General features: G+C 43.4%; 1 protein-coding gene across 1 annotated transcript; it reads left to right on the top strand.

Annotated features, from left to right (window-relative positions):
* Positions 1–316: 316 nt before the first annotated feature.
* itgb4 (integrin, beta 4) lies at positions 317–25834 on the top strand. Its single transcript, XM_083993994.1, has 42 exons — positions 317–595; positions 3018–3100; positions 3497–3579; positions 3903–4004; positions 4106–4310; positions 4387–4483; positions 4582–4753; positions 5317–5580; positions 5667–5756; positions 5829–5951; positions 6135–6302; positions 7297–7373; positions 7466–7674; positions 9345–9448; positions 9532–9630; positions 10506–10641; positions 11247–11372; positions 12770–12888; positions 13041–13074; positions 13592–13786; positions 13870–13973; positions 14056–14114; positions 14537–14560; positions 14665–14813; positions 14904–15083; positions 15164–15312; positions 15444–15651; positions 15741–16058; positions 16510–16673; positions 16753–16933; positions 17651–17788; positions 17887–18069; positions 18163–18291; positions 20256–20438; positions 20534–20683; positions 21713–21877; positions 22923–23072; positions 23185–23373; positions 23475–23630; positions 24236–24400; positions 24757–24876; positions 24963–25834. Exons 2-42 carry the CDS (start codon positions 3025–3027, stop codon positions 25088–25090), a joined length of 5871 nt encoding a protein of 1956 aa, XP_083850120.1. The 5' UTR covers positions 317–595; positions 3018–3024; the 3' UTR covers positions 25091–25834.
* Positions 25835–25971: the final 137 nt, after the last annotated feature.

Genomic DNA, 25971 nt, shown 5'->3' with positions numbered 1-25971 from the left:
TTCTGCTGAGGGCCACTCCCAGGAGCTCAGGGAGGAGGGGCCTTCCTCCCCACGCTCAAGCCCACACAGGTGAGGTCCTGTTGGGGAGGAATGCAGCAGGGGAGGGGGGGCTGACGCATGGAGGTGTGGAGCTTTAACCTCTAACAGGGTGGGGAAGAGACAGAGGGAAGGAAGGGAGTTAACCTTCAGCTACTCACCTGGAGGAGGGGTGTGTTTGTGTGTGTGTGTGTGTGTGTGTATGCGTGCGCACAAAAACTAAAGGAGGGATCAAGTCACGGCACACAATCATATTCACTCAGTCTCACTCCCGCACACACTGCAACACACACTGAGACACACACTCTCAGAGGAATGTGAGGGTGTTTGACCAGACTGTGCCGAAGGAGCAGAGACAAGACACAGAAAAAGAAGAAGAAGTGGAGGCTTTGTTTTTGTCCCAGCTCTTTTTTGGACGTGGACACGTGGACGCAGAGTTTCACCAAACTCTGGACAAAGCAAGACGGACTTGTGTTTTTGTGTGGTTTTTTTGTTTTTTTGTTTTTTGATATTTTGATTGTTGGACTTTGGCACCTGCACCGAGAGAGCGCAGTGAAAGGTCTGTTTGATCACTAATCTCTTTCTATCCCAGTCATAAAATTCCTAACAGCTCCATTGTTCGGGAAGTGATTACTCTGCTGGTTTGTGCGTGTGCATGTGTGTGTGTGTGTGTGTGTGACTCCTCAGCAGGTGAAGCTGTAAAGTGTGTGTTATGTAATGTTATATATCAGCATGTGGTGTGGATGACCGAGGGCTGGGTTCTGGTCTGGATTCTTCTTTTCTTTTGTATCTTGGCCACATCAGAGCAGCTCAGGTGGCAGGTCCAGACAACAGAGGCTGCTACACACCTTGTTTATTATAAAGGTTTAAAGGTTGAATGGAGAGCTGCTGTAACTCCCTATAGGCTGGAATCTTCCAGATGTGTTTTGCTGTCAAAGGCGGCAGGACCCCCAAAACCTATAGACCCCACCCCCTCTGTGGATGTCAGGGCAGGGTCAGACCCACGCCCAGCGCTGGTATGTTCACCTGGCAGCCATGTTGCTGTCTGTTGCTGCAGACACAATGAGAAAGTGGGGGTGTGTTTTGTTGCACACTGAGTCCAGATCCATGCTGCGTCTCCTGGGAGCTGGGGTCTGTCTCTAGTTTAGTGACAGGGTCCTAAACACCTGTGAGTAGCAGCAGAAAGCTGCTCTGTTCCTGCTCACTGACCGATGGCCGATGGGCTCACACATGCACACACCTGCAGACAGTCGAAGCTCACAGTCAAGTGCTGAGGACTGATGTGTTTTCAGGCTGTGTTTTTGACCTGGTTGGTCATTCTCTCACCTCGAGGAGAAATTCCTTCTTGCAGTTGTAAATCTTGAGATTTTTTTCTGGCCTGTGGTCATGGGTGCAGATCCCGGGGGGGACGGGGGGACACGTTCCCTGCCAATTTCTAAATATAAATAAATATACCATAAATTATTCAAAATTGAACAAATGTATTTTAAGACTTCACATTCTTGACATTTTAGATTCACATCTAAAAAGAAATGATTGAAATGGTGGAACAAATAACCAGAACAGAACCGGGCTCCTCCACTACAATGCAAATGAATGGGTAGTTTCTTACACAGACATAGGATACGATACGATAAACTTTATTGTCCCGTTCAGGGAAATTTGTCTTGGACACTGTAGCTGCGCCATAAATGCCTTGATGGCCACAATGACAAAAAAACAATACACTTCCAAACCCAGCAAACACAAGACATAACAGCAATGCACATATCCTATAACATAGCACATATTGCAAATATCCCACAACATAGCACATACATACACCTCATAAATTCACCATGGTAAGAGCACTATAAGAGTTATTGCACAAACTCGTTAAGAGATTTGATGGAAGTTGGGATAAAAGAATTCTTAAAATGGTTTACAGCGAGGGACTCTGTATAGTCTACCTGAGGGTAGGAGGTCAAACTCTGAGTGAAGGATGTGGGAGGGGTCACTCACTATCCTCTGGGCTTGTCTAAAAACAGTTTGCTCGTAGATGGACTGCAGGGTCTGGTTGTCGCTTTTCCCAATGACCTTCATGGCTGTGTTTACTATAGGCGAGCAAGCTACAACATAGGCATAAAGTAGTCCCATACACTGGGAGAAAAGGAAGATGGTGAGAAGGATTAGGGATCTGTCTGCATGAGTAGACATTACATGCCTGAGACCCTTAAAATGATGATTTACTAATATAACAGTGCTGGGATTTGCGCTGTTGGCTGTTTAGGACAAATAGACAAGACTGGGAAACACAATAAATGATTCCCTGTGAATGATATGGCGAGTCTCTACAAAGTTGTGATTTATGGTGCCATGGTATGAGTTGCATACGGGCAAAAAAAACAAACACTTTTGTGCCCCCCCCAATCCTGACATCGGATCTGCATCCCTGCCTGTGGTGTTGATGTGTGTGCAGCACAGTGATGTTGCCCCCAGAGGCAATTACTAAGACATTTCATGACACATGGTGCTCTTTGTCCCCCATCCCTCCGCACCACCACCACCACCACCTCCGTCTTTACTGGACTCTTTGTTTTCGTCAGTCTGTTCCCCGTCCAAAAATTCCAGCAGCAGATTATAAAGTACTTTTATTGTGATGAGAGTGAACAACACAGAATATTTCAAGGCCCCTCCCTGAACTGCTCTCTTCTGCTGCTGTCACCTCCAGTCGTTCCTCAGCTGGCTGCCTGTCTGTATAACAGAGCCCAGGATTGTATTATCCAGGTTGATTTGTTTGATCATTTATAGGACTATGTCATCCACGTTACATTCGAATCATGTGTGTAGCTGTGCAGGTGCATTCAATAGTACAGACTAATGAGTTTACACTGTCAGAGACCCTAATACTTACTGAGGACTGGACTTTTACTTCTGGTGGTTGTGCACACATACCTCTCTCTCCGTATTCTGCATAATATGAATGTGTTGTTGTGTTGCAGGGAGGAGATGGGGAGATGGACGTCGCATCTCTCAGTGGGACTGGGGCTTCTCCTCGTCCTGCTGACCTACTGCCATGCTGAAGGTGAGGAAGAGTCACGTCTGATCATCTGCAGGTCATTTGTTCACATGTCGTTCTATGAACAAGAACAACAACACAATTGACAGCAGGACTTAACATGTATGTGGCTCGACTGACAACACAAGCGTTCAAGCTGTTTCAGTCACAGGTTGATGAAGTTTAAAGATGTCACCTTGGACTTTTGGAAGATTGATTGATTGATAACCAATGTTTTCACTACTTTCTCTCATGATGATGTTTACACCAATTAGCCATACCATCCATCCATCCATCCATCCATCCATCCATCCATCCATCCATCCATCCATCCATCCATCCACCACATTATTTTTGACTTTATTATTTTGCCACTGATTAACTAACACATCTGTAAAAATTGTGAATCCCTATGACCCACAGATAACTACTGCTTTGCTGCCAGAGCTAAGACCTGCTCTGAGTGTCTGCAGGCAGGAAAAGGCTGCGCCTACTGTCCCGATGAGGTGAGAGCACAAGACAAATAGAGTCAGTTGAAATCTTCATTGTCACATCCAAAGGGAACAGCTACAGCTATATTGTACAATAGTACCATAAACACAGGTTTTTTTTTCATAGTTTTCCTCAGTTATTCTGGTTCATTTTTCATATTAGTCTTAATATTCTCTAAACCCAGCCCTAGTTTTTGTGTCAGATAATTGGCCAGTGTCACAAATTCTATTATGGTTGGAATTGACACACAAAAAAATTATTATAATAATAAAAGAATATAAAGTCATGGTCATCATTGAACATGAAGAGCTCTGATTTCTCAATTCTGTGTCCACAGAACTTCAATGGGCCTCGCTGTGACATGTTTGAGAACATCCGGGCCCATGGCTGCAGCGAGGCCGCAGTCATCACCGCTCAGAGCAGCAGAAGCACAGAGAAGGTATAGGCTACGACTCCATTGGTCTGTTGGTATGAGAGACACCGCAGCATCCTCTTCATGCTGCCTTCTTCACCCCCAGCTCTCCTCTTCTCTCTGCTCAGGCGCTGGCCATCAACACAATGCTTCAGAAGTCTCAGGTGTTTCCTCAGCAGATGAGCATGACCTTCCTGCCTGGAGAGATGAAGGAGGTGGACATCGAGGTGTTTGCTCCAACCAAAGGTCCTCTAGATCTTTACATCCTGATGGACTTCTCCAACTCCATGGCTGACGATCTGGACAACCTGAAGAGGATGGGTGGACAACTGGGTGAGCAGCATGTGCTCTGTTGTTGTGACTGTCTGGGAACTGTTAGCGTGATACTGATGGATTGTGTTTAATGCAGCTTCACTGGTCCGGGATCTGTCAGACGACTTCACCATCGGCTTTGGAAAGTTTGTGGACAAAGTGATTGAGCCCCAGACTGATATGAGACCAACCAAGTAAGAGAAGATGTGACTGAGGGATGTTTTGGTATATACAGTATGTAGAGCAGTGGTAACTGACCAGCCTGTCTTCTTCTTCTTCTCCTCCTCCTCAGACTCAAACAGCCTTGGCCCAACAGTGACCCTCCCTTCTCTTTCCAAAATGTCATCAAACTCACCAACGACACAGAGTTTTTTAACAGGGAGCTGAGCGGGGAGAAAATCTCTGGAAACCTGGATGCTCCTGAAGGAGGCTTCGATGCCATCCTGCAGGCTGCTGTGTGTGGGGTGAGTGACACTAGACCACCTGCTTCATTAGATAGATACAGTAGAGAGATAGAGAGCAAGGGATGGATGGATGGATGGATGGATGGATGGATGGATGGATGGATGGATGGATGGATGGATGGATGGATGGATGGATGGATGGATGGATGGATGGATGGATGGATGGATGGATAGATAGATAGATAGATAGATAGATAGATAGATAGATAGATAGATAGATAGATAGATAGATAGATAGATAGATAGATAGATAGATAGATAGATAGATAGATAGATAGATAGATAGATAGATAGATGGATGGATGGATGGATGGATGGATATATTAATGCTTAATAATGTACTAACTAACGTTAATTAAGGGACCCTTATTGTAAAGTGTTACCCATAGATTGATAGATAGATAGATAGATAGATAGATAGATAGATAGATAGATAGATAGATAGATAGATAGATAGATAGATAGATAGATAGATAGATAGATAGATAGATAGATAGATAGATAGATAGATAGATAGATAGATAGATACCTCCTCTAACTCGTGGGTGTCCCCTGGTCTCCAGGAGCGGATTGGCTGGAGGGAGCACAGCACGCACCTCCTGGTCTTCTCCACAGAGTCGACCTTCCACTACGAGGCCGACGGCGCCAACGTACTCTCTGGGATTCTGCCACGCAACGACGAGCACTGTCACCTGGATGCAGCTGGAAAATACACGGAGGACATAAACCAGGATTACCCCTCCATACCCACGCTGGTGCGTCTTCTGGGCAAACACAACATCATCCCGATCTTCGCCGTCACCGACCACTCCTTAGACTACTACAAGGTCAGTGCTTCGGTCTTCATCACAGTTATACGCAGCATGAAGCAGAGTTCAGGTCAATGATTTGTTTTTTTTTTTGTCCTGTGTAGAAACTGCAGACATATTTCCCCATCGCTGAAGTGGGTGAGCTGCAGGAGGATTCCTCCAACATACTGGAGGTCATGAAGGAGGCCTTCAAGGTAAAAAGCCCATGTCTGTCAGCTGAACTGAGTCTATAAAGTTCTGTGGGCTGACCTTCTCTTCTCCTCTAGAATATCCGCTCGAAGATGAGTATACGAGCAGAGGACAGAGCCAAGGCTTTCGAGGCTCATTTCCTGAAAAGCAGTGGGCAGGTGGCAGAATATGGAGCCTTTGATTTCAAGCCTGGAGCCATAGTAAGAAACAACATGCACATACATTCATGAAATCAAAGGGAACTCACAATTCATATGTAAAGTACAATTAAACATATTTTCTACTCTCCATGTTTTTGAAATATCCAGTTTAGTCAATGTTGCAGCACAGGTTCTACATGACAACAACACCCATGCTTTGTGTGTTTGTGTGTGTGTTTCAAGGGTAAGTTCAAGATGAACCTCCGAGCCCAGCAGATGATCGATGACACTCCAGTATGTCAGTTGTCTAAGGAAGACAAGGAGTCTCTTATGAGGGTCAAACCTACGACCTTCAACGCTGCCGTCCATATTAACGCCACAATCCTGTGTCCAACCTGTGACTGTGAGAAGGTACAATCACTCACACAATTAACTGTCACTTCATAACAAAACTAACTGAGTTTGTCCAACTAAGTTCCTTCGGTTACTCATGAACTAGCACGGAAACTAGCTACATGTTGATATATTGAGAAAAAAACTTGTATCCTCAGCTATATAACTTATTGTGTGGAGGTGTGGGAGACGAGTCAACATTTAAAACAAGTGTCAAGTGTGCTTTTCATTAATTGATAAAAATGTCCAAAAGCATGTATAGCAGTATGTACCTTAGCCTGTGCCTCTACAGCCACTACTCCATTTATAGACCACAGACTTTTTGGTTTTACATGTCTAATTGTTTTTGCTGTCTATATTTAGTGTCCAATCCCCAAGTGTGCCAAGGCCCTAATAATCCCTGTTGTCTTTTAGAAAGATTATTATTTGTTTGCACAGATACTATTGTACAGATACAATACTGATTGCACTGTAAAAACTCAAAATCTTTCCAAGAATATTTGTCTTATTTCTTGTCAAAATGTCTCAATTTTAGTAAAAAAAAAAAAACTAATCTCTTTCCACTTAAAATAAAACTAATCACCTAGAAATTAACTTGTTTTTAGATCATTTTCACTTGTTTCAAACTAATTTTCAATTGAAATAAGTAGAAAAATTTGCCAGTGAAAGCAGGTTTTTTGTGCTTGTAATAAGAAAGAAAAACTTGCTCCACTATCAGATTTTTCTATTTATTTCAAGTGAAAATATGCTTGAAAAAAGTAAAAAAATGTCTAAAAAACAAGCTACTTTTTATGTGATGAGTCTTATTTTTAGTATAGTGAAATTTGTTTTTGACATTTTAACTAGAAATAGGACAAATATTCTTGGTAAGATTTTGAGTTTTTGCAGTGTGGTCCCTAAAAACCAAACTTGAATTGTGTTGGCATGTGCTTGGATGTTCACAAAAGACAAGGTCCAGCCGAACTCATTTACCGTCATTAATTATGGGCCTGTCTGTCTCTCTGTCCTCCAGAATCCCACCCGTAATGCTGCCAGGTGCCACGGTAACGGAGACCTGGTGTGTGGGAAGTGTCGCTGCCACGACGGCTGGTCAGACTTTAACCATTGATTCAGATCTTGGCCTCGGTTCTGGTTCCTCTGCCTCTGGGTGCTCAGAGTGGTTGTGTCTTTGTGTCCTTCAGGCTGAGTACCTTCTGTAACTGCTCTGCCAGCGCCTCGGCTCTGGACACCAGCCTGTGCGTCGGCCCCAACATGACGGAGCCGTGCTCGGGTAACGGAGACTGTCTGGAGTGTGGAACCTGCGTGTGCTACAACCCAGACAAGTATGAAGGGCCCTACTGTCAGTACGACAAGACCCAGTGTCCACGATCCGGAGGCTTCCTCTGCAGCGGTACGACACTGTGATGAACTGTATCACAACCTGTATGAGCAACAACTGTGCATCCTTGTATAGTATTTGGTAACACTTAGGGATTAGGGAACACATAGGCCTATTCACCATTAAAGCAGAAGTGAGTGATCCGGTCGTTTTCGCTAATGCTGCGTTCCAGGCAGGCTTTTGAAATCGTAAATTACAGCTTCAAGTCACAACTTACGACTTTGTAGCGTTCCAGGCAACCCACTCGTGTTTTTCCGACCTGTTTTACCGGTGAAAGTCACTATAACGGCCACTCGTAACTTCCGACCGGTGAACTCGTACCAGATCGAACTGGTACCACTTCACGGTCAGAAAAATACGAGTTTCCTTGAACGCACCATAACAGTCCTCGTCGCTACGTCACCACATTCACGGCGTTCCTTGGCTGCACACACAGCCCTGCATGCCGTTCTCTCTCCTCATTGGATAAAAACTGTAGGATACGATAAATGTTTTCTCTTCGGCTCAGAGCAGAGCAGAGTGACTGAGAGACCCGTGTTTCAGTCCAAACACTTGTAAGTGATTGCTGTCGGAAGATATAACTATTTAAGACTTATATTAACACAAATATATCACTCACTTCTGCTTTAACTAGGTGCTTATTAATATGCATATAAGTAGCTTACTAGCTCCTTATTAGTAATTATTAAGCACGTATTAACACCTTATTCTACATAGCCTTATTCTACCTCTATTACACCATGAATTAAGATTTTTCCTGATATTAAACCAACACTAAGTAACTTTTCAACCCTCATAAAATATTTTCATAACTTTTGTGATGATACATCGACTTACAACAAGTTGAATGACACCTCTGTCGTGGTCGGAGGGGGTCTGTATCTCTTTCTCTGGCACTAAGCAGCTTTGAGGAGCATGGTAGGAACCCTGCTCTCACTTTACTTTCACTTTCGCGAGTCACAACAAGGAGGGAACAGGCAAAACGGCACTTTAGCAATGGATTATGTTTGTGTTTTCACTTTGAAATGATCCACTGGAAACAGAAACTTAGTTTTGATGTCTTCTGTTAATTTTAATGCAGGATATTTACAGGGCTTCACGCTAGTGCTCATGGGAAATGGAGTCTTCCTTCAGGCAAAACACTACCGCTTTAGTCCACAGGCGCCGCCAAACTCAACCAAAACTGAAAGTTCTTTACATAATACTGCTTTAACTCCTAATTATCGCTTATTCATTGTAAATGAATGCATTGTTGTTTCTGAATAATGATGTGAATAACCAGTGGGTTATTGGGGCCTTTTACAGGGGCAGTAGCACAAGAACAGCAATTCTTCCTTTATCACTCTGAATTAGTATAGCATTGATGCATTAATTTACAATGAATAAGCGATAATTAGGAGTTAATATCAGGAAAAATCTTAATAATTCATGGTGTAATAGAGGTAGAATAAGGTGTTAATACGTGCTTAATAATTACTAATAAGGAGCTAGTAAGCTACTTATAAGCACCTAGTTAATGGTGAATATGTGTTCCCTAATCTAAAGTTTTACCGTATATTTTACTGTGACATGTTGTCATGACCAAGGAGACACGCAAGCACACAAACACTCACATACACACACAGCACACACACAGGTGCAGGTAAAGAAGCTCCCCCCCCTCACTCTCTCTCTCTCTTCAGGCCGCGGCTCCTGTGTCATGGGTCGGTGTGCGTGCCCAGAAGGTTATGATGGGAATGCCTGTCAGTGCACCAAGAGCAACCAGACCTGTTTGGACAGTAAGGGGGTGAGTGAAGATGAGTGGCCCTGTCACCTGTCATGTGTGGGTCTGTAACCTACAGTGTGTGACGGTGTCTCTGTCTCCACCAGGGTCTCTGTAACGGCCGAGGAGCTTGTGTCTGCGGACAATGTCAATGTCAGGAATCAAAAGAGTTTGGCACGACTGACACCTGTGAACCAAACTTCCAGGTGTGTAGATGTAATGTGTTTTTATCTGCTGTCTGTGTCGGGATAATGTTTACGTGTCAGTGTCATCTCTCTTCATGTGTGAATGAATGAATGAATGAATGAATTAATTAATTAATTAATGAAAAATGTTTTATTTCGGTCAGGTCATTTAAATTACATAGTTTAATAGAAAATATTAGTTTAACCATACTGAAAAGGCATAGGCTAAAGCTAACGCTTATTTTCGCCTACCCTACATACATGATCAGCTTATTCAGATCAAATCATTCAAAACATCCAAACAGAAATAATGACGTGTAGCACAAGATCCCAAATATAATTCCAGACTAGTGTCAGTTACATCAACCAAATTTCTCATATTTTTCAAATATCTTATTTTTATACATACATACATAGAAATACATTGATCTCTTATTTTAGTCCTGGATTTTGTTTTCTCAATCATACATTTCCCGCGGAGCTCTTATCTACATTCCCTTTTTTTATTTTAAACATGTTCACAATTTTACAAGGTAACAAGTTGTTATACCTACACTTTGTACATTATCAATACAATTTTGTAGTCCACTAAATCCATGAATTTGAAAGTCCTTAATTTAATAAATAATCCATTTGATGGTTCTCTGTAATTTGATTTAGTGATAATCCTTACAGCTTTTTTTTTTGAAGAATAAAGATAGGTTTAGTATGGGTAGAATATGCATTCCCCCATATTTCTAGACAATAGGCTACGTTATGTAAGGGACAACCATTGTACAATACAAAATATACAAAGCACGCTGGTTCAACATATCTTTTACCTTGTATAATATGGCAATTGATTTAGCTAATTTTGACATGTGTGTGTGTGTGTGTGTGTGTGTGTGTGTGTGTAGGCCCAGCTGGGCGCCTGTGAAGCTACAAGAACTTGTGTCCAGTGTACAGCGTGGAACACAGGGGAGAAAAAGGACACAGAGGAATGTAAAACCAAGTGTCCCTTTAAGATCGTCATGGTGGATGAACTCAAGGAACGTAAGTGATCAGTAACTGTCCAGATTCAGCAGGACGATGCCTGTGATGGATGTGACACACGGCCACTGTCTCACTGCTTTCAAACACAGTTGGTATTTGTCCAGCTCCACGTTGTTTAAATAGTGAATACACATCTGAGCACTGATGAATGTGTTGGTGTAGGTTAGGAAACCTGGTCTGAGGTCAGTCTTACATCGTAGTATCGTGGCAGTCTTTGTGATACCGACAATATCGAATTGTTGTTAATTGAATCGATATAATATCATATTGTGCACATATCAGAGCACACCTGTTTTTTAAAGGGAATGGGAGATGACTCTTTGATTGTCGTCATTTCTTTCTTTTTTTAAATCACAAAACAGACAACATCAAGAGCACTTCATACAAGCAGAAACCAAATAACAAACATTTAGTCATCTGATTCTCTTGCCTGAAAATCAATGTCAAAAAGCTCCTTGTTCTCTGATTGGTTTGTTGCATATTACAACAAAAGACTCACACGGTTGGTTGAGACACTCAGTACACAGCCGTCTGAACAATGGACTTGGAGCATAGACATTGTATAGACTATGAAGGTAATAATATGATAACATCTCTGTTTCCAGGGGAGAGCGTGAAGGACTCCTGTAGTTTCCGTGACGAGGATGATGACTGTACATATCATTACACTGTTGAAAATACTAAAGACCAGGCGGATGGGATCCTGGAGCTTCAGGTGCTCAAGAAAAAAGGTGAGGTGCAGTCAGTGTGAACAACATCACCTTTTAATGACTGGTTGGTTTGAGTGATATTTGGTCTGAGCTGAGCTGTAGAGGCCAGACCGGCAGTGGTGGACAGTAACGGAGTAAATTTACTTGAGTACTGTACTTAAGTACATATCCAGAGGATTTGTACTTTATTTGAGTATTAGATTTCTTTGGTACGTATTACTCTTACTAGAATACATTTCCAAGACAAATATTTTTACTTTTACTCGAGTTAATTTCTAGGAAGGCTGAAAAGTAATCGTTACTTTCAGGTCTGCTCTTTTTTTTTTTTTTTTTTCTAAAATACTATTGAACACAAGCTGTGTTTGTCAAAGAAGGAAACCCTAACTCTAACCCCTGAAAGCAGCACATCAGTGCAGGTGGTTTCAAAGAGTTCATTCTCAGAAACAAGAGTTAAAAGGTCCTTCAATTCATTCAGAAAAAATTATAGTAATTCATTGATGTGAAAAATAAGAAATTTACTCTTACTCTTACTCTTACTTAAAGCAGAAGTGAGTGATATATTTGTGTTAATATAAGTCTTAAATAGTTATATCTTCCGACAGCAATCACTTACATAGAGTGTTTGGTCTGAATCACGGGTCTCCCAGTCCCTCTGCTCTGCTCTGAGCCGAGGAGAAAACATTTATCGTATCCTACAGTTTTTATCCAATGAGGAGAGAGAACGGCATGCAGGGCTGTGTGTGCAGCCAAGGAACGTAGGGACGAGGACTGTTATGGTGCGTTCAAGGAAACTCGTTTTTTTCCGACCTGTGACGTCGTACCAGTTCGATCTGGTACATAGACTGTACAAAAAGACGTAGGCCTACTGGTACGATTTCACGGGTCGGAAGTTACGAGTGGCCGTTATAGTGACTTTCACCGGTAAAACAGGTCGGAAAAACACGAGTGGGTTGCCTGGAACGCTACAAAGTCGTAAGTTGTGACTTGAAGCTGTAATTTATGATTTCAAAAGCCTGACTGGAACGCAGCATTAGCGAAAACGACCGGATCGCTTACTTCTGCTTTAAGGTAAATTTCAAAGCATGTACTTTTGGATAATTAAGTACCTTTAAAAGAAAGTACTTTTTTACTCTTACTCGAGTAATATGTCGACTGAGTTACTTTTACTTGTAACGGCGTAAATTTTGACCAGTAATATTTGTACTCTTACTCAAGTGCTGGGGTCGAGTACTCTGTCCATCTCTGCAGACCGGACAACATGAAAGTAATGACACAGGCGCAGGCACCAATCAGAGCAGGACTCCAAAACCTGGACTCCAGAACTGTAGCGCTTAATGTCTGCGATTAGGGTCAGTGTCTATGTTATTATGTTTATTATGTTTGTTGTATATTAACTCTGATCTACTCCCCTCCCCCAGACTGTCCTGCTGCCAGCCTCCTATGGCTGCTCCCTCTCCTCCTCTTCCTCCTCTTACTGCTGGCTCTGCTGCTGCTCTGCTGCTGGAAATACTGCGCCTGCTGCAAGAGCTGCTGGCAGGTAACTCAGGACACATCTGGACTCTCAAATGCACCGTCACAATCTGTACACTCACTTCAGCACACTCAAATATCTATACACTCATGATCTGCATGCTCACATCTCCATCCACCCAGAGGTGATAAAGTATCTGTCTCTTCTTCTTTCTCCAGAGCTGTCTGGCCCTGCTGCCGTGCTGCGCTAAAGGTGAGACTTGTTGTGACAGTAACTGATCTGAGAGCTGAGAAGTTGTCCCACATGGGATGATGTTGTCAGTAGGGGTGGGAGAAAAAAGATCGATTCACATAAATATCGCGATATCTTTTTTTGACGATTTTTAAATTGATTTTTTTTTCAAAAATCGATTTTTTTTTATTTTATATTTTGCAATGTGCATTTGTGAGGCTTTTTTACATACAGAGAGAGTACAGGTTTTGAAAAGGGTTTAAGTTCACTTTATAATGGAGTCTGTTAATTTATAGGCTCCTACAGTATTTGTGTGCAGATAAATGTTAAAAATGCAGACTAAAAATCGAGAGAATCGGCAATATCGTAGAATCGCAATTTAAATCGAATCACCATCCAAAAAATCGTAGAAGAATCAAATCGGGAGAAAAGCATATCGTCCCAACCCTAGTTGTCAGACTTGGAACCACATTTCCTGACCTGGGATCATGTTCTGGACCCAGAATTAAGTCTGAGTCATGTCATGTTTTGTCTGCAGGGCGCATGGTCGGCTTCAAGGAGGACGAGTATTTGCTCCGTCAGTCTCTGCTCACTTCAGACCACCTGGACACTCCCATGGTGAGAACCGGTCCTCCTAAAGGGACCGATGTGGTTCGTTGGAAGGTCACAGATAACGTTCACCGAGGGCCCAACCACCCCCAGGCTCTGATGAAGCCCAACCCTAAAGAGACCAGTGAGTGTTTTGTCAGAACACGTGAGTTGAGTATTGGTCTGAAGAAGATCACGACAGCTTCAACCTCTGTCCTTGTCTTTTAGTCCAGTTCCCAGTTTCTCTTCGGCTGAACCGGCTCTTCTCTGAGAACCTTTCTCGACCTGAATCCAGAGATGCTGAGCAGCTCCGCAAGGAGGTGGCCGACAACGTGAGTGTGTTTGTCAGCGATTATTCATAAATGTGTTAATGATTGATTGAGTGTGTCACTGAATGTTTGTCCCTTCTTGCAGCTTAGTGAGGTGTACAGCAACATCACTGGGGGCCAGAAGGTGCAGAAGACCACCTTCAGGTAAGAAGTCCAGATCCAGACAAACCTGAGTTTACATTGTGTGTTGATCCGGCCGAATATTCAGAGTTCCTAGGATGAGCTGGGAAATTTTAAAGAAATATTTTATTCCACAGGCCTACAAGCTCTGAATATGTTATGATTGTTTGACTGCACCTGGCAACCCCTTAAAGGGCTGTTGTGTTTGCTGTTGTTGTTGTCTATGCCTGTTTTGCACAAAATTTCAGTTTGTTTCTTGTTTCTATGTCTCTTATTATGTGTATGCTATGGAGTGCTTTGGTTGTTTTATGCTTTGTTGTCTTGGAGAGGCCGAAGACAAATTTCCACTACGGTGGACAATAAAGTCCATCTATCCATAGTCCATATCTATCTATTCTATCCATCTATTTGTGTTCCCTGACTTGTATCTGTTGTGGTTCTTGCAGGATGCAGAGGAATGCTGGGAAAAGGTAATGTCCTGATGGATACACTCAGCTCACTGTCGCTTTACGGACCCACTGTTGAGTCCAACTCTAACATCTGTGCCCCCCTCCCTCCCCTCTGTGCTTTTCAGGCAGGACTATACCATCATGGACACAGTCCTGTCTGCTCCGAGGAGCAGTTATCCTGACATCGTCAAACTCACAGAAAAAAATGTTCAGTCTGGAAATTTCCATGACCTTAAAGTGGTTCCTGGTTACTACACTGTGGCCACAGACAGAGGTGACTGTTCAGATGCTAATCCCACATGTCTAGTAGCTCACATCTCCATCAGTAATACTAATGTCATCTTCTTTTCATCTATCTCTGCAGAGGCATCAGGAGCCATCGAGTTCCAAGAGGGAGTGGAGTCAGTGGACGTTCATGTGCCGCTCTTTGTCAAGGACGAAGACGATGACAAGAAGCAGCTGCAGGTGGAGGCCATAGATGTACCACTGGGCATTGCTGAGATTGGAAAACGCCTGGTGAATATCACCATAATCAAGGAACATGGTAAGAACATTTTTAACTTCCCACCTATTCAGTCAAAGAAAATCAGACGAGCTGACTCCGTTCTTCCTGTCTCTCTGCAGCCTCCAGTGTGTTCTCCTTCCTCCAGCCGGCCTACACCTACAGCCGACAGGACGGAGTCGCCAATATCCCAATCAGCAGAGAAATCATTGAGGACGGACGCACACAGGTCTCCTATCGCACAAGGGATCTGACAGCAAAGGACAAGAAGGTGAGATGACTTTGTGCACTGGAGCTTCGCTGGTTATTAGTCCTTCTCGGAGTAAAGGGTCAGAGTGAGATGTGAGGTGTTGGTCTTCATCCGGAGTGTACTACTTCTGACCTGTTTGTCTCCATACTCAGGACTACGTGACTGTGGAAGGAGACCTGACCTATGGTCTTGGTGAGAGCCAGAAGACAGTTCCTGTGCGTCTGCTGGAGCTGGGTGAGAAGGACGGTCTCCTCGAGGACAAACAGGTGAAGCAGTTTGTCATGGACCTCAGTAACCCACGGCAGGGCGCCAAGCTGGGGCGCTACCCAAGAACGACCATCACCATTGCCGACCATCAAGGTGAGAAGATGTAGGATACTTCACACAAATATTCCCCCCTTCCTTCAGTGACAGCACTGATTTTCTTCAATTCATCTCATTTTATCCAGAGCCCAGTGTGTTCATGTTCAAGAAGGGCACCCAGAACTTCACCACATCTGACCCAACCTACACCATCCCAGTCGTCCGCACTCGAAACCCCGACAGCCCCGCTACAGTGAAATGGCGCACTAAGAAGGCCCAGCGCTTCGAACTGTCTGGTCCACTTAAGTTTGGTCCTGGAGAAACAGAGAAGAACATCGTAATCGACCCCAAAGCCCATCCTGGTCCCATCCAGCCAGAGACCATCCAACTGGAGCTGTTTGACCCCAGTAGCAACGCTTCTGTTGGGGAGCGAAAGACCACCCTGGTCAACGTCACAGACGGAGGTAAGATACAGTTAGGAGACATGAAGGTAACATGTATGTCTGTGAAGGTTCTCAGTCATCCAGGTCATCTTATTCTTGTGGAGTTGTAGTAAAAAGCAACTGAACTTCTTTTCTAGCTTGAAGACGTTTCACCCCTCATCCAAGAGGCTTCTTCAGTTCTGAGACTAATGCCAGAAACCCAGGTATTTAAATCCAGAGTGGGTGGTCCTGTGATTGGTTTCTAGTGAAACCAAAGTCACATGACATGAAAATACCTGGGTTTCTGGCATTAGTCTCAGAACTGAAGAAGCCTCTTGGATGAGGGGTGAAACGTCTTCAAGCAAGAAAAGAAGTCCAGTTGCTTTTTACTACAACTCCACAAGAAAAAGGTAACATGTAGTTTCTCAGGTTTCATGTGATATGAGACAAAAAGGTTGTGTTTCATCCTAATCCTAAACTTCGCCTCCTGCAGCTCCTGAGATTGCTAAACTGCAGCAGAAGGGCTTCATCAGCCAGAAGGCCACTTCCCCTGGAGGTCTCCTTTTCGCTCCAGGAAACCCTAAAGCCAAGCCGACTGGACCCAGAAACATTCACCTGAAGTGGGACCCCCCACCTGGCAACGCCATGGGTTACAAGGTAGGTACACGATGTCCATAAGAGCAGAAGCTTCAGGGTGGGTGCACATCATTTACAACACACATTTTCCTTTCTTTAGGTGAAGTACTGGATCTATGGTGACCCAGAAAAAGATGCCAAGGTCCTGGATGTGAAGACTCCTCAGGCTGAGCTGACTGACCTGTACCCCTACTGTGACTATGAGATGCGAGTGTGCGCCTACAACGCAATTGGAGAAGGCCACAACACTGACATTGTCACCTGTCAAACCTTGGAGGATGGTAACTACCCAGAACCAATCCACGACACCACAGAGGACTCAGTCGCACAAAACTGAATCATATTTAGAGGATTCACGTCTTTGTACACTGTTGTTACTTGTACTTGTTTATAAGTCTATAGCTATATGTTCATGGAATGATTCCCAGGTTATCGTCCATGTACTGGGATTATAAAGCAGACTTAGGTTCTATAATAATAATAATGACCACCTACTAACATTGAGTTGATTTTTGGTTCTTAAATACTGAGCCCTAGTGCTGCTATTGAGTTCTGCTAAATACTGAGCCTACTGCTGCTAAATACTGAGTCCTCTTGCTGCCAGATACTGAGCCTGAGACTCCTAAATACTGAGCCCTAGTCCTGCTAAATACTGAGTTCTGCTAAATACTGAGCCCTCTTGCTGCCAAATACTGAGTCTAATGCTGCTAAATACTGAGCCTTATGCTGTTAAAATATATATTCTTTAAGATTCAAACCTAAAGATTTGAGGAAAAGGATGAACTAATCAACTGAACTGTCAATACTTTAATTTTTATGTGAACAAGCTGAGTTTATTAGGCTAGAGATAATTAGGCTGTTGTGTTATTCTATTCCATTGAGTTTTCAGCTTCTGGTTGCAAGCATTCATTAATAACTATGGTTTTAACCATTAAAAGTACTGATGTGTAAACTACCTTTATGAAACACTTATGTCATAAATACTTTCTGACCTGCAGTGCCTGGTGAACCTGGACGTCTGGCCTTCAACGTCATCAGTCCAACCGTCACTCAGATCAGCTGGGCGGAGCCAGCTGAGACAAATGGAAACATTACGGCCTATGAGGTTATCTACACACCCATTGACGACGAACTGAGTACGAACCTTTCCCGAGTCCCACACAGAGGAGTAAACGCTGTCATGATGTTTATGTGATCTCATCATGTTGTAATATGGTCTCCTCTTCCTTCACAGAGCCCGTGGGCGCTGCCAAGAAAGTAAAGATCGACAACCCCAAGAAACGAATGCTACTGATCGAGAACCTCCAGAACGCCCAGACGTATCAGTACAAGGTCCGCGCCAAAAACAGCATCGGCTGGGGCCCCTTCAGAGACGCTTCCATCAATCTGGCATCGCAGCCCGCCAGACCTCTGTCCAGTATGTCCAAAACAAATCCCAAATCTCCACAAAAACTAGACTAAGAGCTATAGTTCACTAAGAGGTTTCTTTTTTTATTATTTTTTTTCCCAGTTCCCATCATCCCAGATATCCCTATCGTAGACGCAGAGGCAGGAGATGAGTATGACAGCTACCTGATGTACAGCAACGAGGTGATGAAGTCTCCTGCAGGCTCGAAGACGCCCAGCATTTCTGGTGATGGTGGGTATGAGAGCCAGAAGCACAAACTCCTCTTAACAGCTGACAGTGTGGTTTTATTCTGCCAGATAACTCCCAGTACAGCTGATGGTGGTTCTGATCAGTTCATTCTCCAGTTCTCTCAGGGTTTTTGCTTAGTCTTGTAGCCAGGATGTCCCTATGCAATATCAGTCCGAGGAGACACACAGCTCTGCGAAGTGTTGGTCAGATCAGGGCTGAAGGAGGAAATTCATTTGCCTTTCTACATTTCTCTGCTTTGGTGTGAGAAGCCTGAAGAGGTTCAGGGTGTTAATCCCATGAATATGAATACGGATTGTCTCTAAGTACTGTTCAGTAAAAAAAAAAAAAAAGCAAACCTTGGTACTTGTTTTCTACAACTCTATCCTTCCTTCACCTTCTTGCTTCTACCTGATCCAAATGCAAGGCTGGAAATATGTGAAGTTGGTGGGGTCCCACCTAGACCTGCGTCAGGTGTCTTGGAAAAAGCAGGTGGACGTCATCCCCAGTCGGCTCAGCACAGACACAGAGACCAGCACTGATGAGGCCCCCAACCCTCTGCCAGGTGAAGACCACTCCACCAGACCCGCAGATAGGCAGCATGCCAGCAAGGCCACCAGGGTTTCTCTCTGCCTCTGTGATCCATCTGTTCACCAACATTATCACTTATTTAGTCACTCGTTTCCCCCTCCCCCCGTTGTTTCGCTCCTCTCCTTCCACCAGCTGAGAGGAACACCGGCATCAACTGCCCCACCCCCAGTTGATGATCTGGGGCAGGCTTTTCCAACAAGTGCCTGTCTCTGCCTGCCTGTCTTCTCTCCATCCCACTGGGGAGATAGTGATTGGGAGGCGGCTTGTCTGTGTGTATCTGGGCTTTAGTCACTGCACTGTGTCCTTCAGGTGGAGTTGTTCAACTTGTACTGCAGTTCTCCACATGTCAGAAAAAGAGCAGCAGCAGTTTAGATCTGCAGAAGACACGATGTCACCACTTACAGCCTTGTGTTACAGGTGTATTTTATACTCAAGGGATGTAATGTCACTGTATTTACAAAAACATTCTGGTCAGACTGAAAAGTCTCAATAATTACTGAATGGATCGACATATCGAAATATAGGTGTCCCATTGTTGTGATGGGGTCACAGCAGCCATATCTATCAATATGTCATGTCGTATCCATCAATGTTCAGTAGTCATTACTATATCATTAGTTCAGTGGACAGTAGTTGTTAACTGCTGCGTATCCACACACAGTGGTTGTGGCCTTTGTTTGGGTGCACAGGGTAATAGGACTTTATGTATATCCCCTTCTGTTTGATATGTAAAATTACTTATCCAGTGTTAACATTACTGCTTTACATAGTAATACAAACTCAACACTTCCTTTCAGCATTTCAAATTAAAAGCCCTCTGTCGTTTCAGTGAACAGACACCCTTTATGGCTTAACGGGGCTGCTATTCCTGTATTGCAGAAAGATTTTTGTTGTCTTGTTTCCTGTTGCTGTTATTTCTCTTGTTTACACGCTATTCGACCTTCTGGCTTCATTTCCAGTTCTCTGCTCAATATGTCATTGAATCATTTTTCTGTCTCTTGTGATAATGATAATACGAGAGGAGTGAGCAGTAATTGTTACAGAACCAAACATCAGTGAATGAACAATATAAATAATTCCATTGTCATTCAAGGGCAGAAAGTTAAAAAGTTACAGTTCCACAGTAAAATCACTCCCCTTGACTGTAGGTGGTGCTGTTTGTTGTTGCCATCTCTATAACTTGTAATAACAATCTGGAGGTACAGGTCATTTAAACTGCTGGTGCTTCCTTTCTATGGACTGGTTCAGCATGGCGCCAGGTTGCTTCATGTCAGTGGCGCTGTGTCGTTCAGTGTCAGGATGGAAACTGCTGAATGAATTTTCCAGGTTCTGTTGTGTTGTTGACAGTTGTGGCTCCTGGTTGTGGTGTCGTTTCACAGATTATACCATGAATGGGAAGTGGGATCAAAGCTTCCTTTTCCCAGGAGGATCGGGGAACCGCAACCTGTCCACGTCTTCCTCTCCCATGTCCACCCTGAGCTCCAACTACAAAATGGGTGGAGGCGGTGGTGGGGCCTCCTCCTACACGACAGAGACGACCACCACCTACATGAGCGGACCAGGTGAGATGGATGGATGACAATCGAATAACTTCTTCAGGCAGAGTATCCACTTGTTGTGAATCTTCATCCTTTCAACCTGTCTTACTCTCCCACAGGAGGTTCTCTCAGACAGGACATGATGATGGGAGGTTCAGTCCACTCTTCGGAGGTGATCATGAGAAAGCGCTCAGAGAACAGGGCTTACACAGATGAACACATCCGGGACTCTATTGTCATGGGAGACATGTCCAAATTTCCAGCTCTGGGTGAGTTTCAACGGAGGTCTGAATTATTCCAGAGTGAATGTAGAAAAGTCAGCCCTGTCCCTCTGGTTTAAAACAGTGCAATGTTTTACAGTTTTTTTTGTTTTGTTTTTTCAATCATTTTGGCAAATTTTTCCAAAACAGTCTTGACATTTCATGCTCCATCAAAACTGTATTGCATGTATGTTAAAAGGTAGTAAGTCATTCAAAACTTTTAATTCATGTTTGAAAACCTACAGTAGGCTAGTTGTTAATTTGTCAGTGCTGCCAAAATGAAAATTTGTTTTGTTAGATTTTGTGCTAAACTGGTCAAAATGTATACTGTAAAAAGTCAAAATACATTTGGAAATTACCTGTTTAAAGTTTTTTATTAGTGCTTAGAGGACAGATTCTGGGTTAAGGTATCTCTATGGAGGACTTCAGCAGAGCCAAAAAGCGAACACAACTTATAATCATGTTAAGAAACACGTTGTGGGTGAAATGGTCCTTCTATCCTGAGAGTAGTCAATACATTATGTCTTCAGAAAAAGGAACGACAATAATCAGACCTCTGTGGCATCTGCAGGACTGACAAAACTCTGACCCATTCATGCTTTTCGCTCCGAGAGCAAAAAACCAATCAGATGCCTTCATGTCTATCTTTGTAATCTATTTCAATGAGTTTTGTGTTCTGTCTCTTTATTCTTATAATTGCATCACAAAAGAAAAAAGAGATATAAAAAAGAAATATAGCTAAAGAAGAAAAATGCTTTTCTCATTTGAGAATGCTGCCGAAGCGAATGAAAAACCTGTGAGACGCCTCAGTGGCACATGAAGCTGATAGCTTGGACGTCTGTTAGCATGGTTGGGGCTGTTGGCTGCACAGCAGGCTTATCCACTTTTGCTGACTATCGCTGTTTCTCCCTCCCTCCCTCCCCTTCTCTCATCTGCCCTCAATATGTTTTGTTTCCCCCTTTACTCGCCCCTCTTCCTGCCACTTCCACCCTTCATCTTCTGGTGTCCTCCTCTCCTCTTTTGCCCCCCTGCTCAAAGCGCCCTCGGGTGGGTTTGGCTACACTGGGATGCAGAGCAGCTCTCAGAACCAGTTCAGCAGCTCTCAGAACCAGTTCAGCTACAGCCTGTCTCGGGGTCCACGGGCCGGCAGCCAATCCTCAGAGGTCAATGAAGCCTTATATAATCTGGACAGGGTGCTTTATGGTAAGTGTGCAACATGCAGACACGAGGCTTTGGAGGTTTGCTTGATGTGAGGTGTATTGCAGCTCATCTCTCTTCCTGCAGCTGTGAGTGTCTGATTCTGAATCACCGCTGATGTGGTCAACTCTACTGTTTAATGTGTAATGTTGTAGCCTCTACAGATAACTCATCATGTCCTACATAAATATACCACTAGGTTATATTAGCGTACAGATAATACGATACATAATGATGAGCAAGGTGAAGGATGCTCACCGCTTTGATTTTAGATGCTGGTTCAGTCCAGTTCGGCTCAGACCATCAGGACCATCTGTCCTCTAAATGCTCTTCAACCAGCAGAAAGACATGGCCAGAGAGCAAATGATGAACTTATTAGAGCAGTGGTTCTCAAAGTGGGGTCCGGGGACCCCCAGGGGTCCTTGAGAGGGTTAAAGGGGGTCCCCAACTTTTTCTTGAAATTTTATCACTTTAGAATTTTCTTTAACTTTTTTTTTTTTGGGAGAAATTCTTCTTTTTTTCCCCTTTCTTTTTTGAGAAATTTTACCCGTTTTTCGTATTTTTGGGAAATTGTTCCACTTTTTTCTAGAAAAATGTTCAACTTTTTTTTTTTTTTTTGAGAATTTTTTAACACTTTTTTCCAGAAATTTCTCTACAACATTTTCAAAAATGTACGCCATTGGCCCTAATTTGAATGTACTGTATACATCGACTAATGTTCTTCAGTCTCTTCAATTTTTTGTCCAATGGGGGTCCGTGGTCTAATTTGTGTCAATTTAGGGGTCCTTGATGTAAAGAAGTTTGAGAACCACTGTATCAGGGCATTTAGTAGCTAAAGAGCAGGATATCTCCTTCAGGGGGAAAATAAACTTGCAAGTCAATTTTCAGCCCACCTCATGTCTATGTGAGATATAAGAGTAAAAATCTTAACATTTAAACACTTCAGTCTGTCCCTCTGGTTTGAGACCTCACACTCTATACAGATAGGCTACACACGACTAGCACATTGCTCATAATCAGTTTCCATTCTGTTATCTCTGTTACCGATCAGATGCTCGAGTGTCCCCCGGTGTCCCCGACACCCCCAGTCGACTGGTGTTTTCTGCTCTCGGCCCCACTGCCCTCAAAGTCAGCTGGCAGGAGCCCCACTGTGAGAAAGACATCATGGGCTACTGTGTCCTGTACCAGCTGCTCAATGGAGGTGAGTGACCCCTGAAAGATGACTGCTTAGTTTAGTTTAGTTAAGTTGCATTCCCTAACTGCTTTTAAATACATTTCTGAGTATTTCTTGTTGATCTTGTCCTCTCCTGAAGGCGACATGAAGCGCGTTAATGTGACGAACCCGGCAGAAAACTCTGTGATCATCCAGGATCTGCTGCCCAACCATTCGTACCTGTTCAAGGTGAAGGCCCAGAGCCAGGAGGGATGGGGTCCGGAGAGAGAGGGAGTCATCACCATCGAGTCTGCGGTCGACCCCAAGAGCCCCCTCAGCCCCATGCCAGGTTCTACCCCCGAAACCCCCTGAGACCAAGACTTCATCAGACACAGTCAGCAACACAGTATTATATAACTCCTTGTCTCCGCCTCTCTTCTGTCACTGCAGGATCGCCATTCACCCTCAGCACCCCTAGTGCCCCCGGCCCCCTGGTCTTCACCGCTCTGAGTCCTGACTCGCTGCAGCTCAGCTGGGAGAAACCCCGCAAGCCCAACGGAGACATCCTGGGTTACGTGGTTACCTGTGAACAGCTGCACGGTGGAGGTAAGACTTTCAGGAACATTCACAGTCTTGTTCTCTGTAGTGGTTTTTGTGTAGGATGCTCACGTTCCCTACACCTGTCATTTCTTTACTGTTAGTCTTACATAGGGTTGCAAAATTCCAGGAATTTACGGGAATATATGGGAATAAACGGGAATAAATCCGAAATTTACAAAATTGAAGGTAACATTTTACTCAACATTCATGTTTTTGTTGTTCAGTAAAAGAATTGATTGTTCATACAAGAATTAAAACTTGATAAAGTTCTACTCACAAATAAATCTGTTGAAATGTCATGTTTTTTAATTGTATTATTTTGCATGGATGTCTGCTTATGACAAAACAAAATATTTACATTTATGTTTGGATATGATACAGTTTGTTTAAATTACCCCTAATTTCCAGTTAATTCCCATAAATTCCCAATAATTCTCAAAAATTCCCATAATTCCCATGGAAAGTTTCCCATTTGGAATATTTCCCAAATTCCCCATCTTAACTTCCCATGGAAAGTTTCTGGAAATTTATCAAAAATTTACTGGAAATCTTCCGCCCCTTTGCAACTCTAGTCTTGAATATGTGTTTGACTGGCTTGTTGTTGCCTGCAGGCGACGTTCGTTCCTTCCAGGTGAACGGAGACAGCTCCGAGACCAGTCTGACGGTGCCGAACCTGACGGAGAATGTTCCCTACAAGTTCAAAGTCCAGGCTCAAACCACACAGGGCTTCGGTCCGGAGAGGGAGGGCATCATCACCATCGAGTCTCAGGATGGAGGTGAGATGAATTTCAGTCTGACAGCAATTCAACAGGTGCATCTAAATACATGGGAAAGTCCATTTCTAGTAGTTCAAGTCAAATAGCCCCAACCAAGTGTACTGACTGCATAGATGGACATAAATATGAAATAAATAAAGACATGTGTGTAATAGATGTATAAAATGTATTAGTTTCACTATTTGAATTGAAATAGATCAAGTTTTTCCATTATATTCTAATTTATTGAGATGCACCTGTCTAAGTGAAGACTGTCCCCTACAGACTGAGCTGTCAGACCTGACAACACTAGGTTGTAATATGAATTCAAGGTTTCAGAATAATCAACCCCGTCACTACTTCTTCATCCTCTACAGGTGCGCTATCTCAGTTCAACAGCCAATCACTAACAAAGAGGGAGGTCTTCCAAATGCCAACAGAAGTCAGCACAATGACCAACGTCTCTCACACCATGCTCGACGACCCTTACTTCTCAGGTACAGATAGAGTTTCACAGTGAGCTCTGTCCTGCTGCTGTGAATAATGAATATGATTAACTGAAGTCGAGTTGTTTCCCCAACAGGGATGATGATGACAACACAGCACACAGAGACCAGCGGCATGGTAACACGTCACGTCACCAAAGAAGTGGTTCAGAGGGGCGTCATGGCGGGAACAACTGTCACAAAGAAGATGTTGTATGAATCTTAAGATTTGTTTCACTACAACACGATCGTATCAGAGGCGATCCCACACACTTAGTGCATGTGAGCAGTAGATAAAAGGAGAGAGGTTCTTCTGTCATGTCTGTTACAAAATGTGCCTAAAGGAAATGCTCTTTTTAATGTTTCCATTATTACTGTCACTGTTGCTTCTCAAGTTTTCACTTTTTATAATCTCATGTAAAACTCACCCTGTTGGTTCAGGTCAGTAATCTGACTGTGGCTCAGTCATAATGGTCAGCAAAGAACGCTTTTTCTTTATGTTTAAGCGGCTACAGTTTTATTGGTTAACTGTTAAACTGTTCAGAAATTTGCATTAAATTCCACAGTGGTCTGAGTACGACTCATTAAAGGGATAGTTCACCCAAAATTCAAATTTCACTCATTATTTACTCACCCTCATGTCGACTAAGGGCTGGGGTCCGTGCAGCAGTATTTGCCCATATAATGGTTGTGAATGGTGCTCACTTTTCTTCGTCCAAAAAGACACACCAAAAAACATCCAAATACCTCCATACATGTAATGTCCCTCGTGTATTGAAGCCCCGACATGAGAAATTGTTCCGAAAAAAATTAAATAAGTCTATATTTTAAGCTTGTTTGTAGCGGAAGCTCCCAGTGTCTCAGTTCACTGCTCTTCCTGTGTCAGTGCAAATCTCCCGTAACTTCGAGAAGGCACGGAGGACTCTGAAAATTCTCCCAGCCCTTAGTTGACATGAGGGTGAGTAGATAATGAGTGAAATTAGAATTTTGGGTGAACTATCCCTTTAATGTAACTGTGGCTCATTACACAGTAATCTAACTATGGCAAAATCAGTAATCTGACTGTGGCTCATTAATCCAAGATGAACTTCTCCCCCCGTCGTTATC

This window comes from Trachurus trachurus (genome assembly GCF_905171665.1).
Source record: "Trachurus trachurus genome assembly, chromosome: 19".
In the NCBI taxonomy this organism is placed as follows: domain Eukaryota; kingdom Metazoa; phylum Chordata; class Actinopteri; order Carangiformes; family Carangidae; genus Trachurus; species Trachurus trachurus.
The sequence above is the reverse complement of the archived record's forward strand: the minus strand, read 5'-3'. Positions and strand labels throughout refer to the sequence as shown.

Excerpts from the sequence above, each read along its gene's own strand:
- itgb4 (XM_083993994.1), top strand. The coding sequence starts at position 3,025 with ATGGGGAGATGGACGTCGCATCTCTCAGTGGGACTGGGGCTTCTCCTC. Across the intron at positions 3,580-3,902 it reads GCGCCTACTGTCCCGATGAG|AACTTCAATGGGCCTCGCTG; the intron begins GTGAGAGCACAA and ends CTGTGTCCACAG. Across the intron at positions 7,675-9,344 it reads CGGAGGCTTCCTCTGCAGCG|GCCGCGGCTCCTGTGTCATG; the intron begins GTACGACACTGT and ends CTCTCTCTTCAG.